This window comes from Mustela erminea, chromosome 8 (assembly GCF_009829155.1).
Source record: "Mustela erminea isolate mMusErm1 chromosome 8, mMusErm1.Pri, whole genome shotgun sequence".
NCBI classification, from domain to species: Eukaryota; Metazoa; Chordata; class Mammalia; order Carnivora; family Mustelidae; genus Mustela; species Mustela erminea.
Window position 1 is genome coordinate 74,289,405 of NC_045621.1, and position 19,395 is coordinate 74,308,799.

The 19,395-nt window shown below is 37.0% G+C and overlaps 1 protein-coding gene and 1 non-coding gene across 14 annotated transcripts in view; both read right to left on the minus strand.

Annotated features, from left to right (window-relative positions):
- The window catches only part of ZNF385B (zinc finger protein 385B), a 383,402-nt gene that overhangs the window by 46,881 nt on the left and 317,126 nt on the right, over positions 1 to 19,395 (minus strand). For 11 of the 13 annotated variants that reach the window (XM_032356094.1, XM_032356093.1, XM_032356101.1 and 8 more), the window contains 2 exons: positions 18,750 to 18,788; positions 11,343 to 11,453 (listed from right to left, as the gene is read on the minus strand). In XM_032356094.1, the coding sequence (XP_032211985.1) occupies positions 11,343 to 11,453; positions 18,750 to 18,788 (150 nt within the window). The remainder of the gene's footprint in view (positions 1 to 11,342; positions 11,454 to 18,749; positions 18,789 to 19,395) is intronic. The other 2 variants (XM_032356095.1, XM_032356105.1) reach the window with 1 other exon arrangement.
- LOC116597955 lies at positions 9,242 to 9,348 on the minus strand. The gene has a single exon (XR_004288869.1). It is a non-coding gene; the product is annotated as a U6 spliceosomal RNA (small nuclear RNA).

Consider the following 19,395-nt stretch of genomic DNA (forward strand, 5'->3'; position numbering starts at 1 on the left):
AGAGCCGGCAGAGAAACAAGCATCCATCCATGCTAGTTTTCTGATTATTCCAGCCCCTGTGCTGACTCCTCTTCTAGATTTACACTACTCTACAGTTAACATTATACAGTTTAGCGGTGTTTCTAAGTGTATTCGTTTTGTTTCCCTAGCAAGATAATTGGGTCTATGAGGATGGAATCCTCCTTCCTGGGCAGGAACTATTTTGACACTCTCTGTCTCAGGCAAAGTTCACTGCTTCTTTACTCTCCTTGAAGAAGTCACATTAACCAGCAACATTTTTTTTTTCCAACAAAGATTCCTACCTTGAAATTTTTAGCAATTGGTTAAAGCAATGCTTCCTCATATGCTATTTTCTCCCACCCTCAATCTGAGCCATGTATTATAAAATTCAGATCCCCCCCGCAAATGATCTTTATGCTGACCCACTGTATCTGAAGTTCTCTGGCCTCTTGAGATAATGTCGTCACATTTTATTCAAATTTCTGCTTGAGATATGAAAGTAGCTAAAAGTTATCCCCTTTGCAGGATGTTTTGAATTGCATTAACTCAGCCACTTGCTTGAAAGCACTGGGTAGACAGATTTACATCTTGTTGCATCCAGCTTTTTGTTTTTTGTCTTACACAAGTGATACTTTTTTCTTGTTTTAAGGTTGTGAAAATTATAGCCAGTTGCCCATACAGGTATACAGAATATAAGACAAGCTATGGGAAAACAAACATGTCCTACATAAGCCTAAATATAAACTTGAAACCAGCAGCTAGTTATTTCGGAAACCTATAGGTGTTCAGCCTCAAAACTCTACCTGATCACTAACTATATGTTAGATAAGTTTTCCAATGAAGAATACCAAATCACAAAAATTGAGTGAAACAGTACCTTACTGTTAAGGATTCCACAACCTGTCTTAACTAAAAAAAAAAAAAAAAAAAAAAAATCCATACCAAGCAAAGAAGGAAAATACAGGAGTCTTCAACAATCTTCCTCAACCCCCAAGTGGCAAGAGAACTCTCGGATGACAAAAATCACCAACAAGATGACTCAGAAATGCCTTCAGGATTCTTTTACTTTTGCCTACAAGAATTACTAACACAGGGATTTCACACAGGAAGAAAGAAGTCCCACAGTGTTTTTAAAAGATGTTATTAATATTTGCTCAGCAGGGAAGCCTGAGTGGTTGAGCTGCTTGAGCTTCCAGCTCTTGGTTTCAGCTCAGGTCATGAACTCAGGTCCTGGGATCAAGTCCCTTGTCAGGTTCCCTGCTCAGCGCAGTCTGGTTTGTTTCTCTCCACCCCTCACCGCTGCTCACTCATGCACGCTCTCTCTCTCTCTCTCCTCCCCCTCTCAAGCAAAATCTTTAAAATGTATAAACTTCTTTAAAAAAAAAAAACTTGTTCAGCAAACCTCTATTAATGGAAATGTACCAAAGCTTGCAGTATTGACAGTGAATTACACATACCAAATGGTTTCTGTTGAAAATGTATTCTGATAAATGGGTGTGGTTTTTGGTACTTTCCTTGTAACATTCATACTTACTATTATTCTTCACAGCATCATATTGGCTGATCATCCTAACTTTGAATATTACTGAAAATGTATGATTACCTAAAGTAGCATATCATGTGAGGCATCAATGTATTTTAAGAAAAGTCAGAAGATATTGAATTATTTGTGTTGCATAATTTCCTCATTAGTTAAATATAGGATCTGATGAGTCTTTTTAAGTCATAATACTCACCTTAAAAAAATTTTTTTTTTTACTTATTTGTTTTAGAGAGAGAGAGAGAGAGCACACCCAAGGTGGGGCAGGGGGAGGTACAAACAAAGTCTCCTAACATGGGGCTTGATCCCAGGACCCTGATTTCATGACCTGAGCCAAAAATCAAGAGTTGGACACTTAACCGACTAAGCCAGCCAGGCACCCCTAATGCTCACCTTTTAAAGAAACTTCATTTTTATCCCAGTTTTTCCTTCAGTGATGAATTTAAAATTATCCAAATACAGGGTGTGCTGAGAAAGAAGGTGGCATTTTTATAATACCATCCACCTACTTTGGAGGCAAGTTTTTTTAAAAAAAATTTAATAAGTAACTACTATATGCTTCAAAAAAGCTGACCACACTTTGTTAAGAGCTTTGTTAAACAGAGTTATTGAAGACAACTTTGAGCTCGGCATGTTCCTTTCCCTAGAACCTCGCTATATTTCTGTCAAGTTGAAGCAAAAAATGTTCATCATTTTGTCAGTTCTGTCTGCAAAGCAGAGAATTACCTTCCTAAGCTCCTGAGATTTATGCTTTTAATTACCTCCTATCTGCTTCGCTACCCTCCACACCTAAGAATCAATATAAATAGTCCCATTTATGGGAAAAATGTAAAATGTTTGACAAAAGCAGGCTATCATTTTCTAGATTTCCATTTGATGCTATCGATTCCTTCTATCTTCAGTGAATTTTTCTTGAATCAGTCGTTTTTCAAACTTATAAATTTATTCATTTATCTAATAATTTGTACTGCTTAATACAGATAGTTGTAAGCCCTGCAACTAGCTTTTTGGGTCCCAACCCAGCAATAAGATTATCATCACTTGGCATCTCTTTATTTACTCATCGGCTGCAGAATTCAGATTATGTATGGTTTTTCTCCAAAACCCTTCATCCTAAATTCACTTCTCAGTGAAGACCAACTCCAATGGCTTATTTCATTTCTGAATGGGAGGACACTATTAACACAGGCAAAACCTAGCCACTGAGGCACCAGTAAAACTCTGCCCCTCATGTTTTATCAGCATCAATTCTTTAAAACAAAAACTCAACAAATTACATATCTATCTATCTATATATAAAATTATACATAATATAAAGATATATATACAATAAAGTATAGATATCATTATACATATTGTATTTATTATATAAATACAATAAATGAATAGACGGAGAAAGCTGCTATCTGGAAGGGTTTTTTTTTTTAAGATTTTGTTTATTTATTTGTCAGAAAGAGAGTGAGAGAGAGAGAGAGAGAGCATAAGCAGGGGGACTGGCAGACAGAGGGAGAAACAGGCTCCATGCTGAGCAAGAAGCTGGATGTGGGACTCTATCCCAGGACCCTGGGATCAGAACCTGAGCAGAAGGCAGGTGCTTAACCAGCTGAGCCCCCAGGCGTCCCTATTTGGCAGGCTTTAAGAGAAATAGAGCAGATGCGTATGGGTGGCAGGCAATGGTTGTCTGTGTACATGGGAGGAGGGCACGGTTAACAGCTGATCTGTAGAATCAATACAGGTAGATAGTAGTTGGATGTATGGGACCTTGGTGATGTAGGGAAGGTCAAATATTGAAACAAGAATGTTCAAAGCTTTCCTTGAGATGTCAGTTGGGGTAATGTACTACAAAACCAATGTCTGAGAATTCAGGAAATACAGGACAAACTGATTTGTTTAATATAGCATGCTGGTTAGAGTTTCAAATAATATGCTCAATGTGTTTGTTTTGTTTTGTTTTTACCTGCTAGAGAATTTTTTCAAGTGAAGGACCTCTGGATTTAAAGCAACAAACCCAGTTATAAAACTCAAGGCTTCACGAAGCTGCTATGCATGTCCCAGGACCATGAGGAAAACGGTGTTTTTGTTGTACTTCTGTGCCCGAGAAAGAGGAAGAAAGGGAGGAAGAGAAGAGTTGGAAGAGTGGAGGGGTAAAAGAAGATAGAGAACACAGGAAGGAGGAATGCATTTGTTGAGTAGAAGAAAACAAGTTTTGACAGGCAAAGGGAAACAATGAAAACTCATGGACAGAATTACTGGAGTTAAAGGCGAGCATTAGGCAGCCAAGAGCAAAATGTGGCACCCCCTGGAGGACTAACATGGCGACTCCTAGGCTTGATCCTTCAGAAAAAGAGAGTAGCTGCCCTTGTGGCTCCAGTGCCTCTTCTGCTTTTGCTGCAAGGGACATCGTCGAATGCAGAGGCCACCGGGTTCCTGTTTGCTGGGCCGCTCAGCCCTTCCCCGGGAAGGCAGGGCAGCTGCTGCAGGGACATGCTAGCCCACGGCAGCTGGCAGAGAGGTGGAGTTAGGCCTGGTGGCAAAAGGGGATGGAGGGTCAGCCAAGAGCACAGAGAAAGGGCATTTATGCGGGCCCCGGGTGTGGCTCTCCCTAATCTCATGACTGCTGAAATCTCTGCTGGCTGATGGAGGACTCTGGGGCTTCTAGCAGAACCAACGTGAAAGCCTCAGAAGGGACAGATGGCATATGGGGATTGTCTGTTTATGCAAGACAGAGAATTTGTGTTGCACTCTGAACTGCTGAAGAAATCAGGAAGTGGGCATAAGATTAAAATAAAAGAGAAAGAGAGAGAGAGAGAGAGATCAAAAGAACCAGGAGGGCTTACTTAAATAACCTTATTCACAGGAAAATTGCTAAGAAGACAAGGATGTGGAGGCTGAGGGAAGGCCCAGCCAGCGCACTGGTCACACGCAGAGTGCAGTTCTGGGAGAAAGGAGGGGATCCCCGAATGACTGCACGTCCTGAAATTTCAGACAGATTTTCAGTCAAGAATAGGAGAGTCACCCAAATGTCCACACAAATGGTTGGTCAACCTGACATTTTAACTTGTAAACAAACCCTTAATTTCCTGTCCATTTGTACATAGTCCGACTGAAATCAATGAGATGGCATGAGGTCATTTGTTTAGGCCTTGAGGCATGAGGAAATAGAACACAGCAAAAAGAACAGTGGGCCAAAAATGCGAGGTAGAGCTATTTGGATAACCAAAGTTCAAAAACTGAAACAAAGACAAAGAACAATCCAACAGAATTAGAAGCCTAGAGAAACCACAATGTAAGACAAAACAAACGCGAACTATAAGTGATTCGAAGTTTATGGTGCTCTTCAAAGGTAATACTCTAAATTTGAAACATCAAATGGGTTTGCACCAAATGACTAATGAAAGCCTGTGGGGTCAGCAATTAGGGACACTGCATCTCATGCTTAATCAATTGTGGTATTAATGCTGAGTATCAAAATTTCAGGGTCAATTCCTAAATTAGGTACATAAAACTTGATTAAAAAGATCATTATGCTCATGTTTCGATTTGCCTATGAAGCATAAAGGACCCAGTAGTATATTAAGGGTATTTATGATTAACCGTGTTCTGAGATAATAATAATAAAAGGAGATCATCTCTATTTTTAAATCAAGTTGCCCTGATTTTGTGTAAGATCTGTTTAAGGATCAGTTTCCTTTATCCTTCTGCTATTATCGTCCAAAGAATTGAAATTAATATGCAAATCAGAAAATATCTGGGATCTGCCAACTTTCAACCTAGCCAAAAAGAGAAACATTAGCCTCAAAAAATATTTTAAAAGTCTACATTAGCCCTTGTTTCTGGTCTTTTCGTGTGAAAATGGAAAGCCCCAAAATTTTGAGAGTCTTTTTTAAAGTCAAGCACAGAAGAGCATAGAGGATAGAGACCTATTTCCCTGGCAAGGCTTAACTCTAGAAATGAATTTCCCAGCAAAAGGGTATAGATTCAGATTTAAGCTTATCAGTTTGTGACCCCACTATAGTTGGAGTGCTCTCATTTGTTGGAGAAGAAAGGGGCATTCAGGCTTGGGACAGCCTCACTCAGTGCTGAGCTTAAGCCGTGTTAGGGAAAAGAAGATGGCCAAGAAGAAACTAGGTATTTGGGTGTTGCACAAATTTGTGCAAATGTCTGGGACTCAGTTGGGAAGACATATTATTCCTGGACTGCAGTGCCTGCCTCTGGCAAAGTTAATGGTGTTAATTTGTAAAGGTTAATTTGGGAAATGTTTGTGATTAATGCTTGCTCATTTGCATAACAGTATATGGTGTAAATAAAACCGTAGCCTTTTGCTTTCCAACAGTGGAGTTCTACTGAGATGATAAAAGCTGGACAAAGGGGGCTATGGGACACTTAAACTAGGTCACATTGAATTTTAATGCATGAAGCCAGTCCTGGTACATTTTACATGGCTAATGGAGAACTGAGGAATGCAGTCTGTTTACTGTGCAAATCTGCCTTCCAGATTTTTCAATAAACATATTTTCTACACTGAAGAGTGAAGCCAATGCAGTCTCAAGCTGATTTAGAAATGTTATTAAAGAAAATAAGGATGAGCATCTTCTTAATTCTTACATTAAAATGTAAATAGGGTAATTATAAAATAATAAACTCTCCCCCAAATAAAAAATGCTCAGTTTCAGAACTCAGTTATGCAGATTATAGCACCATTACTAAACACTGAGAACATGTATATGTCACACTTGTGAATTTGCCACCCAGACTTTGTAGCTTTACTGCCCAGAGTCTAAGCATGACTCAGAAATTTAATTTCTTTCTCCATTATCGACAGAACTTTTGAACGGCGACAAGGAAACTGGTGGTCACATGCTCACCTGTGTACATTTCTCATGATCCTATTAGTAAATACAAAGAAAATCATTGACATCAAACAAAACTCAAGTCAAAGGTGAACCTACTCCCAGAGCAATTCTGGGGCACAGACAGAAGGCAGCTCCCCCCCCCCCCCACCATTAACCCAACCCATGACACCAATGAAAAAACAAAACTCTCAGTCATTCTTTTTGGGTCTTAATTGTTCCACCTGTAAGGTGGAGATATTTATACCCTGTCCTTTATTTACTTATTTATAAGTTTTTTAATTTAAATTCAATTAACATATGTTTATTAGTTTGAGGTAGAGATCAGTGATTCATCAGTCTTATGTAACACCCAGTGCTCAGTACCTCTTAATGCCCTTCTTAATGTCCATCACCCAGTTACCCCATTCCCCTGACTCCAGCAACTCTCAGTTTGTTTCCTATGATTAAGAGTCTGTTATGGTTTGTCTCCCTCTCTGATTTTGTCTTATTTTTCTCCTCTCTTCTCCTATGATCCTGTTTTATTTCTTAAATTCCACATATGAGTGAGATCATATGATAATTATCTTTCTCTGACAGACTTTTTTCGCTTAGCATAATAGCCTCTAGTTCCATCCACATTGTTGCGAATGGCAGGATTTCATTTTTTTGATGGCTGAGTAGTATTCTGTTGTGTGTGTACATACATACATATATATATATATATATATATATACATATACATACATACACACACATCTTCTTTATCCATTTATTTGTCACTGGGCGTCTGGGTCCTTTCCATAGTTTGGCTATTGTGGACATTGCTGCTAGAAACACTGGGGTGCAGGTGTCCTTTTGGATCACTGCATTTGTATTTCTGGGGTAAATACCTAGTAGGGCAATTGCTGTATACCCTATCTTCCAACAGAAAAGCCATGGAAATGATTTTTAATCATAGAGCTGTAATGGTCCTCTCAAAATTATCTAGTCTATTTTAGGTTGTGAACAAGAGGAAACTGTGGCCCATGGTAGTGAAGTGATTTATCAAATTCAAAATTAGGATTTAAATCACCTCAAAGACTCTTAACCCAGGATTCTATACTGCATGGCCTCTCAGTGTATGGACTCATCCAAAATATAGAGCAGAAGACCTGTGATATGACTAGAAATTTGGATAATGACTATGCAAAATTATTAAACATATTTGGATCTATTTTAGGATTTATTATTCTGTCTTTCCCTACAAAAATTCTTTACTTATTATATCTTAAATTAAGTAGTAATATTGTAGCTCAATACAGTTAGTATTTATGTTCCTATCATTAATTAGTCTACTTGCAAAATATTTCATGGCTCCTACAATGCTGATTTTTTTTTTTCAAGTCAGGGTTACTGAGGTATACTTTATATACAGTAAAATTCCTTTTTAGGTATTTAGTTGTACGGGATTTGAAAAACAAAAACAGTTGTGTAACCACCACAAAAATGGAGATATAGAATATTTTCATCACTTCAAAAAGCTCCCTCATACCCCTTACACCTTTTGTAGTTGATTTCCTAACCTCACCTTGCTCCATCCCTGTTAACTAATGATCTGACTTCTTTTCCAATAGTTTTTGCCAAAAGTTATATAAGCGCAACCATACAGTACATTGTCTATGTGTTCAATTGGTTTCATTTAGCATCCTGCCTTTGAGATTCTCCCATTGTGTAGGATTTTATCAGTATATTATTTCTTTTATTGCTAAGCAGTATTCCATTGTATGACTGTACTTTTTATTTGTTGATCCATTCATCAGTTGATAGACATTTGGCTCAATTCTAGTTTGAGGCAATTATGCATAAAGCTACTATAAGTGACACATATGTATGAACATAAGTTTTCATTTCTCTTAGATAAAACCCTAAAAGTTGGATTGTTGGGTTGTATGGAAAATTTATAACTTCCTAAAAACTTCTTATAAATAACTATTAAACTATTTTCCAAGTCCCTGCACCATTTGTATTTCTACCAACAACAAATTAGAGTTCAGTTGCCCCTCATCCTTGACACTTGGTATTATCAATTTGTTTAATTTTCATCATATTAATAGGTAGAGGGGTATGTAATTGTGGTCTGCACTTCTTTAATGGCTAATGATATTGAACACTGTTTTGCATACTAACTTTCCGTTCATTCTTCTTCTTTGGTAAAGTGCTTGTTCAAATCATTTGCCCATTTCTTATTAATTGAGTTGTAAATTATTTAAATATTTTTTTGGAAGATTTTATTTATTTATTTGACAGACAGAGATCACAAGTAGGCAGAGAGGCAGGCAGAGAGAGAGAGGAGGAAGCAGGCTCCCTGCTGAGCAGAGAGCCCGTTGGGGGGCTTGATCCTAGGACCCTGGGATCATGACCTGAGCTGAAAGCAGAGGCTTTAACCCACTGAGCTACCCAGGGGCCCCTTATTTAAATATTTAAATGTCATGTTTTATATTATTTTCTCTCAGTCTATAATTTTTCCTTTTTTTTGAGGTGCAAATTTTTAAAAATTAACATATAATGTATTATTTGTTTTGGGGATACTGGTCTATGATTCATCAGTCTTACACAATTCACAGCGCTCACCACAGCATATGCTCTCCCCAGTGTTCATCACCCAGCCACCCCATCTCCTCACCAACTCTCCACTCCAGCAACCCTCTGTTTCCTGAGATTGAGAGTCTCTTATGGTTTGTTGCCCTCTCTGGTTTCATCTTGTTTCATTTTTCCCTCCCTTCTCCTATGATCCTCTGTCTTGTTTATCAAATTCCTAGTATCAGTGAGATCTTATAGCAAGAATCTTTCTCTGATTGACTTATTTCACTTAGCATAATAATGTTCCATCAAAAATATGGAATGCTTCACTAATTTGAGTATCATCCTTGTGCAGTCACCATGCTAATCTTCTCTGTATCGTTCCAATTTTAGTATACGTGCTGCCGAAGCAAGCACTTTTAATCTTCTTAAGAGTGTAACAGTGTCATTTAAAGAGAAGCTTTTAATTTTGATGATGTCTAATATATCAATATTTTTAGAGTTCATACACTTCTTTATTTATTTGATGGGGTGGGGGGAAAGGATAGGCAGACTTCATGTTGAGCTGGAGCCCAATGTGGGTCTCAATTCCACAACTCTGGATTATGACCTGAGCCAAAATCAAGAGTCAGATGCTTAACAGACTGAGCCACCCAGGTGCCCCTATAGTTCACACTTTTAGTTTCCTAAGAAATCTTTTGCTTAATTCAAGTTCATGTAGATTTCCTCCTATGTTTTATTCTTGAAGTTTTTTACTTTTCAATTCATGGTTAAATATATAATTCATTTGAATTAATTTTGGAATTTTGTCTGAAATGGCCTTTAAGGTTCTAAATTTACATGTGGTTATCCAATTACACTATTTGTTACAAAGATTAGCCTTTCTCCTCTGAATTGTCACTGCAACTTTGTTGAAGATCAACTGATCATACAGCTTTGGGGCTATTTCTGGACTCTTCTGTTCCACTGACCAACGTAACTACTATCCTTCCACCAATATTACAGTCTTGATTATTGTAGGTTTTAAGGTAATTATTGAAATCAAGGAGTGAAATCTGGAAAATTTGATTTTTTTTTTTTTTTAAAGCTTTATCTAGTCTCGGGTTTTTCTTTTCTATGTAATTTAAGAAGAAGCTTGGCATTTTCCACAAAAATGCTCTCTGGGATTTTGACTGGGATTGCACAAGGTCTATAGATGAATCTGGGGACAGCTGACAATGTTGAGACTTTTAATGAACTGATTCCATATAGTTCTCAATTTTTTAGGGAACACTTTAATTCTTGAAAAAGGAGTTGAGAAAGATTTTATTGAGTGCCAAAAAAATTTATTGGATTTTTGATGGAAATTGCATTAAATATACTTTTACAAATCATGTTAAACATGATAAAAACACTCTTTTCCAATTTTTATTATGTTTCCTATACAGAATTAGCAAAACATTTACTGGTATGTACAAACAAGAGTATTTATTGTTTTAGTATTTGCAAAAAAGCATGAATCCTGGAACATTTTCTTTGGAAAATGGCTTCTGGGTGGAGTAGCTCAGGAAATAACACATAATATATAGTTCCAGATTCAGATATGTATTGGCCATTGGCTTCACTTGGTAACTGAGTATTGCAAACATTCTAATATTATTTATTTTAATTTCACGTTACATTACTCCTACATTTAAAATGATTTGTACTCTTTTCTTGTTATTATTATTATTATTTTTAGCATGATGGTTATGCTGGCCATTTAAAATAATTTAAAAAAAATTTCCCTGCATTTCCATGTTCTGGGGAAAATATAAATTGTGTAATAAATTATTCCCTCAGGCATTTAATATGATTTGGCATACACACATGAAATGTGACACTTGTTATAAAGGGGAATAGCAATAATTTTCTTCAGCATTCATTGCATTTTCAACTTTTTTTAAAAAATATTTTATTTATTTGACAGAGAGAGAGATCACAAGTAGGCAGAGAGAGAGGAGGAAGCAGGCTCCCTGCTGAGCTGAGAGCCTGATGCGGGGCTCGATCCCAGGAACCTGAGATCATGACATGAGCCGAAGCCAGCAGCTTAACCAACTGAGTCACCCAGGTGCCCCTGCATTTTCAGCTTTAAAAAATTTTTCTATTTAGTGATTTTTGAAAAGTGAGTATCATTGGCAAGATTAAGCATAAAATGTTATGGGTGTGATTGATCACCTGGAGGAATTCTTGGTTTTTGATATTAGCTACTCTATTACTCAAGTTTCTAATGTTGAATCCGAAACCCTGGAAAATCTGGCCCACTGAACTAAGTGGGCCACCAAGGCAAGTGGCTGTTAGAGGTGATGTAAATATGAAGAGATGTACGTACTCAGAACAATCAGACTTTGAGCTTGACAGACTACAGAGAATAATAAAAAGGTGATACTCACATCTGAATTAAAGCGAAGCTGACAGACATTGCAAGAAATAACTTGTTTCTTCTTTGGGGGAATGGACACTCCAAAAGTGTGGTTAATGACTGCTTTTTGCACAGGATCCATCTGAAGAGCAAATGATAAAATAGTCAATGTACAGCTTCAAAGGATAGACAGTAAATACGAGCAAGTTAAAGTAGTTGTATTATTCCCTAAGATTTTAACTTCTTGGTTCCCAAAGAGGGATAATAAACAGTCTCCTTCAATAGCAAGTTACTCGTTTCCAGGAGTTAAAAACAAGAACAAAAAACTTGTTTTGAAACAATAACCACTCCCAACCAAATCACAGGAGAATCATATCAAGGAATCTTATACCTCTATAAGGAATCTTGAAAAACCTTAAAAGAATCATAAAATAAGAAAATTTAAGATTCAAAGGTCAGGGTTCAAATTCACATGTTAATGCTTTCCTCATATGAGGTGATGATTGTTAAGATGGTCTGAAACGATCTCAGTCACAATCACTACACATACATTTCAGTTTCTCAATTTTTGATTTATGACAAAATTATAAATGACAGGCTCATATCACAACACAGAAACTATTGATCATTATTTTAAAATAATTTATTACTTTTCATGCACTATAGATTGAAATCCATCTTACTTGAAACACATGTCATAGTTGTACACTCAAATACCCATAGCAGATTAACATGCAACCTTTGTCTAGATATTGATCAAGTAAAGTTTTAACTTTTTGTTGTCTGATTGCTGAGGCTAGGAATTCTAGTACTATGTTGAACAACAGTGGTGAGAGGGGGCATCCCTGTCATGTTCTTGAACTTAAAGGAAAAGCTCTCAGTTTTTCCCACAGAGAATGATATTTGCTGTGGGTTTTTCATACATGGCTTTTATGATATTGAGGTATGTTCCCTCTATCCCTATACTGTGGAGAGTTTTAATCAAGAAAGGATGTTGTATTTTGTTAAATGGTTTTTCTGCATCGATTGAGAGGATCATATGGTTCTTGTCCCTTCTTTTATAATCAGACAACAGAAAGAAATAAAAGGCATTCAGATTGACAAAGAAGAAGTCAAACTCTCACTCTTTGCAGATGACATGTTACTTTATATGGAAAACCCAAAAGACTCCACCCCAAAATTGCTAGAACTCATACAGCAAATCAGCAACATGGCAGGATATAAAATCAATGCAAAATAATCAGCTCTATTTCTATACACTAACGAGAGAGAAGAAAGACATTAAGGAGCTGATCCCATTTGTACCAAAAACCACAGGATACCTAGGAATAAACCTAACCAAAGAGGTAAATGATGTGTACTCTAAAAACTACAGAACATTTATTAAAGAAATTAAGGAAGACACAAAGAAATGGAAAAACATTTCATGCTTTTGGATTGTTAAAATGTCTATGTCACCCAGAGCAATATTAATAAATATTGTTTAACAATAAATAAGAAAACAAGAATAAATATTGTTGAAATGTCTATGCTACACAGAGCAATCTACACATTCAGTGTAAGCCCTATCAAAATACCACTGACAATTTTCACCAAGCTGGAACAAATAATTCTCAAGTTTGTATGGAACCAGAAAAGACCCTGAATAGCCAGAGGAATGTTAAAAAAAAAAAACAAAAACAAAAAAACAAACAAAAAACCCAAAGCTCATGGCATCACAATGCTGGACTTCAAGTTCTATTACAAAGCTGTAATCAAGACAGTATGATGCTGGCAGGAAAACAGACACATAGATCAATGGAACAGAGTAGAGATCTCAGAAATGGACCCTCAACTCTATGGTCAACTAATCTTCAACACAGCAGGAAAGAATATCCAATGGAAAAAGGATAGTCTCCTCAATAAATGATGCTGGGAAAACTGGACAGCTACATGCAGAAGAAGGAAACTGGACCATTTCCTTATACCACACAAAAAAATAGACTCAAAATGTATGAAAGACCTAAATGTGAGACAGGAATCCATCAAAATCCTAGAGAAGAACGCAGGTAACAACCTCTGTGACCTGAGCCGCCGCAACTTCTTGCCAGACACGTCTCCAAAGGCAAAGGAAACAGAAGCAAAAATAAACTTTTGGGACTTCATCAAGAATAAACCTTCTGCACAGCAAAGGAAACAGTCAACAAAACTAAAAGGCAAACTACAGAATGGGAGAAGATATATGCAAACGACATATCAGATAAAGGACTAGTATTCAGGATCCATAAAGAACTTATCAGACTCAGGGCACCTGGGGGGCTCAGTGGGTTAAAGCCTCTGCCTTTGGCTCAGGTCACGGTCCCAGGGTCCTGGGATCAAGCCCCATATTGGGCTCTCTGCTCAGCGGGGAGCCTGCTTCCTCCTCTCTCTCTGCCTGCTTCTCTGCCTACTTGTGATCGCTCTCTGTCAAATAAATAAATAAAATCTTAAAAAAAAAAAGAGAACTTATCAGACTCAATGCCCATAAAACAAAGAATCCAGTCGAGAAATGGGCAGAAGATATGAACAGACATTTTACCAAAAAGACATCCAAATGGCCAACAGGAACATGAAAAAACGCTTCACATCATTTGCCATCAGGGAAATACTACAAAACCACAATGAGATACCATCTCACGCCTAACAAGACAAGAAAGAACAAATGTTGGTGAGGATGCAGAGAAAGAGGAACCCTCTTACACTGATAGCGGGAATGCCTACTGGTGCAGCCACCCTGGGAAACAGTACAGAGGTTCTTTGGGATTGGGAGGGAGACAAACCATAAGTGACTTTTAATCTCACAAAACAAACTGAGGGTTGCTGGGGGGAGGGGTTTGGGAGAAGGGGGTGGGATTATGGACATTGGGGAGGGTATGTGCTTTGGTGAGTGCTGTGAAGTGTGTAAACCTGGTGATTCACAGACCTGTACCCCTGGGGATAGAGTATTATGCCTCCATCAGAAAGGATGAATACCCAACTTTTGTAGCAACATGGACGGGACTGGAAGAGATTATGCTGAGTGAAATAAGTCAAGCAGAGAGAGTCAATTATCATATGGTTTCACTTATTTGTGGAGCATAACAAATAGCATGGAGGACATGGGGACTTAGAGTGGAGAAGGGAGTTGGGGGAAATTGGAAGGGGAGGTGAACCATGAGAGACTATGGACTCTGAAAAACAATCTGAGGGTTTTGAAGGGACGGGGGTGGGAGGTTGGGGTACCAGGTGGTGGGTATTATAGAGGGCACGGATTGCATGGAGCATGGGGTGTGGTGCAAAAATAATGAATACTGTTATGCTGGAAATAAAAAAAAATAAAAATTAAAAAAAAAAAAAAGTTAAAGATAGAGTTACCCTATGACCCAGCAATTGTACTCCTAGGTATTTATCCCATAGATATAAATGTAGTGACCTGGAGGAGCACCTGTCCCCCAATATCCATAGCAGAAAGGTCCAAAATAGCCAAACTGTGGAAAGAGCTGAGATGTCCATCAACAGAGGGATGGGTAAAGATGTGGTATGTACACACACACACACACACACACACACACACACACAATGGAACAGTATTCAGTGGTCAGAAAGGATGAATACTTACCATTTACATTGATGTGCATGGACCTGGAGGGATATTATGCTAAGTGAAATAAGTCAATCAGAGAAAGACAATTATCATATGATTTCACTCATATGTGGAACATAAGAAACAGCTTAGAGGATCACAGGAGAAGAGAGGGAAAACTGAACGGGAAGTCATCAGAGAGGGAGACAAACCATGAGAGAGTCTTAACTATAGGAAGCCAACTGAAAGTTGCTGGAGGGGTGGTGGAAGGAGGGTAGAGCAATGAGGCGATGGACTTTAAGAAGGGCATGTGATGTGATGAGCACTGTGTGTTATACACAGCTGAGGAATTACTGACACTACATCTGAAACTAATGATGTACTATATGTTGGCTAAGTGAATCTAAATGTCTAAAAAGCTTAAGTTTGACTTATACCCTATAACTTTCTTTCCTTTAGTTTGCATGTTCCACACATATTCAGAAAAATATATGGTGACGAAAGTACTCAGCCATAGAAAAACTATGGCACAACACCATGATAATACTTGGAAAAAGAAAGAACACTATTTGTAGAGCCTATAAAAAGAGAGACAGAGCAGTGATTCTCTTGCGTATTCCAAATAATCTCCAGCATTAACATCAGACAACTGGCAGTTCAAAGAACAATGTGGGTGATGAACAAAGCATTGCTTATCAACACATGCAACATGAACAAGAACGGATCCACTGACTCCATCATGTAGGAAATCTCCTGCGGTTAGAGTTTAGGACTGGATTTGTTGATGAGGTTTGGTAGAGAGGACAAATGAATACTATCCTTGATCAGAAGTATAAATCAACAAAGTATGAAATTAGCTATTAAAACCTAAGTATATTAGAAAAGGGGGTGGATTACAGAACTATCAAATAGTAGTATTACCTATTTTTTTGTTACAAGTTTAATAGAGATGACAGGACAATGTATTCTCACTATACAGAACAAAAATTTGGAGAGGGGGATATTCTGGAGTAAGATATTCTATATCCTGACGCTAGTGGTGGTCACACAAATTTACACGTGTTAGCGTTTTTAGAACTATATACACATGCAAAAAGTCGATTTTATATGTGATAATGTAAAACATAAAAAAAGAAAAAAATTGTATGAGTATGATGTTTAACTACCAAATGTAAAAATATCCTTATTGGAAAATCTGGGGATTTCTTTGGTTCAAGGTCATGACTGATGGATTAAGTGTACTTAATGAATTTTTTTTTAAAAACTCTCCATAGGCAAAGAAAATCTCAGTAGTTCAGAAAATAAAACTTAAGTTCACTTTTTTAGTTTACTCACAAATGCATACACTTAGGTCTCATTCATCCCTTTGTAAAACATGAAACTATACTTTCTGATTGTTACTAGAGATGGCAAAGCAGTTTGAAGAGGCTAAAAATAAAATAGCCTAACTATATTGAGCAGGATTGAAAAAAAAGTACACTGTTTTGCAAAGTTAAAAAATGAGAGAATTTTATTGAGATATGTTCTGTTCTCAGGCTCTGAAAAATACTTGCTGGTTATGTGCGAACTACATGGAATAAAACTATATGAATATTTCCCAAACATCAGTTTTCTGCATGCCACTTTCATTATTTTTGCCATAGCCATATATTATTATTTACTTATTTTTTCTTTAAATCAAAGTAAAATTGACTTTTTCTTTTTAAATTGACTTTTTTAAAAACAGTGATAACATTAATGAAATCATAGGTTAATGTCTTTTTTCCTATTACTCATTTTAAAAAAGATTGAAAATTAACGTTAAAAAAATTAAAACTTTCATTATCTAAAATAAAGGCATATATTCTTCTTGTTTCCATGCCACAATGTACGAACATAGGCAAAAGGCTCATCTAAAATAATCTAGTTCCATGTTTTTAGAAACCAAGACATCTGCTGACAGCTCCAACATGACCTGGAATATAAACATTCCTCTTACATTTAAAAAATTGTTAGCTGCTTATATAATTTTTTAAATGGCTCCTAATACAACTTTATTCTACGTAAATCTCACATTTGCACCACATCAGCCTGAAAATATTTCCTAGTGTCCCCAAGGCTGGGAGCAAACTGTCCCAAATGGTGAATTGTGGATGAGCCCTCCAGGTACAAAGGCAAACTCCCAGCCATCTGCTCTCCCGTAAGTGAACTGAGGAGGTTCCTTCAAGAAACTCTTAACCAGAACTGGCTTCTCTATCTCATAATCCTATCCATCCTTGTAAAATCAGCTAACTAAACACAGCCCTTTCACTTCATTCCTTGTTATTAATTCTTGTTGCCTTTTATCCTTTGAACAATTTATCACTAATCATGTAAAAATTTTATTCCCTATGTTTCTCATTTGGAATAGATTTTTCTCTGTTTTCCATTTGATTCTTTTTTTTTTTAAACAGCTATTTCAGGAAAAGATCCACTTTTCCCCCCCTCCCCCATCTAAATCTCTTTTGTCTTTCTCTGCTGTTTATCACAGGATTCTATAATTACATTTCTTATTCAAATGTCATTTTGGGGAACCCACTTCAGTCGAAAGAAAACCTTAAATTGTCTGAAAAAGATCGCTCCACTTGCCAATTCAGCAGATACCTTGAGATAGCTACCATCTAGCTGATATTTGGAGCATTTGCCATCTGACATAGTAACTACAGTCACCTGAGTCATTTTAGTGGGATCCAGACATGGAAGAATATAGAGAAGGTCTTCAGATCTCTACCTTTCCTTTTTTAAGATATTAAGTGAGGGACACCTGAGTGGCTCCGTTGCTTAAGGCTCTACCTTCTGCTCAGGTCATGATCCCAGGGCCCTGGGATAAAGCCCTGCTTTGGCTCCATGCTCAGGGGCGAGCCTGCATCTCTCGTTCCTCCCTGTTCCTGCTCTCTCTCTCTCAAATAAACAAATAAAATCTTAAAAAAAAAGTATTAAACGATAAAATCTTATATACTTTTCTTAGCAGTCCTACAATACTTTACAAGTTACAAGAAAACAGTAACTATGATGTTAACTTATAAATATATATATTTTTTCTTCTACTAATGCATGTCCATTCTCTGTAATTACGATGGGATACGTAGAACTAAGTCAATGGTAATTCTTTTATTCAATCACCAATTTTTAGGGTAAATAAAACAGGGTGAATAAAAACATTCTCATAAATCCTAAATTGTGATATATGCATGTGACTCAGTTTAATACAGTCAAAACTATATATACATATCATAATGATCTCATATGTAGAATACTCAGAAAAATAATTGGAGATATTGCAACTAACCACAGTAAGAGTTTTCTTAAAGAGTCAGTTGGCTTTCTCATAGACATTTGATTATTAAAAATAAACAAGTGTTTTCAAACATCTCTGTTAAAATGTTTATATCACTTTTAAACGAACAAGTGCCTTGTAAATACTCATTGTTTAGCTCATGTTCATTCAGATTGCACAAGAAAGCTATCTATGTACTGAGAAAATTGTGATTCATTGGCAAATAATGCTAGAGAAATTTTGCTTTTTTTTTTTTCCTTAAAAAAATCAAATTTCGGGGCGTCTGGGTGGCTCAGTGTGTTGAGCCTCTGCCTTCGGCTCAGGTCATGATCTCAGGGTCCTGGGATCGAGCCCCGCGTTGGGCTCTCTGCTCAGCAGGGAGCATGCTTTCTCCTCTCTCTCTCTGCCTGCTTGTGATCTCTGTCTGTCAAATAAATGAATAAAATATTTAAAAAAATCAAATTTCATATACGAGAGGTTTTTTTTCCCCATCAAAAAAACAAAACAAAACAAAACAAAACAAAAAAACAACCCATGTAGTTCTAGCTACCAATATTCCTTACCTGGCAGAATTTATTGGTCCCAAATAAGCCTCTTCTTTTCTAAAAAAGTAAAAATTAGAAGTAGTCATCTGGAATTTTGAGGCTAGCAAGCACATTTACAAGAAAGTTTAAAAAAATTCATTTTCCTTATTCATCTCTGATTAAAAAGCCTGCAATGCTTACTAACCAAAAAGCAGCAAGAGTTAACACTTGCCACTTTTTCTAATGAAAATCATGTAGAAATGAAAAGCAAAACCTATTAGTGCAATTAACTGGGAGGTAATAAAAATGAAAGATGGGGTTGCGGCTATTACCAGGAATTGAGGAGATAATTGGAGGCTATGTAGGGACAAATTAACTATTATATTATAGTACTTATAAATGAATTAATGAAGCTGGCCTTATCACACCATCTATTATATTGTCAATATCAGAATAAGAACAAACAGGTATCCTTGGTGTATTCACCAAGATTATGGAAACACAAATTTGTGTGGATTTTTAAAAAGTGTTATTGAGCATACTAGAAAGTAATTTACATCTTCACAGTGTAAGCAATCACATAAAAATATGCAGCTGCAAATAAAACCGAGCCACTGGGAAAAAACAACGCCGGGTACCTCACTAAAGGCAGGAGCCACCCTACTGGGGATAGGGAGAGAAACCA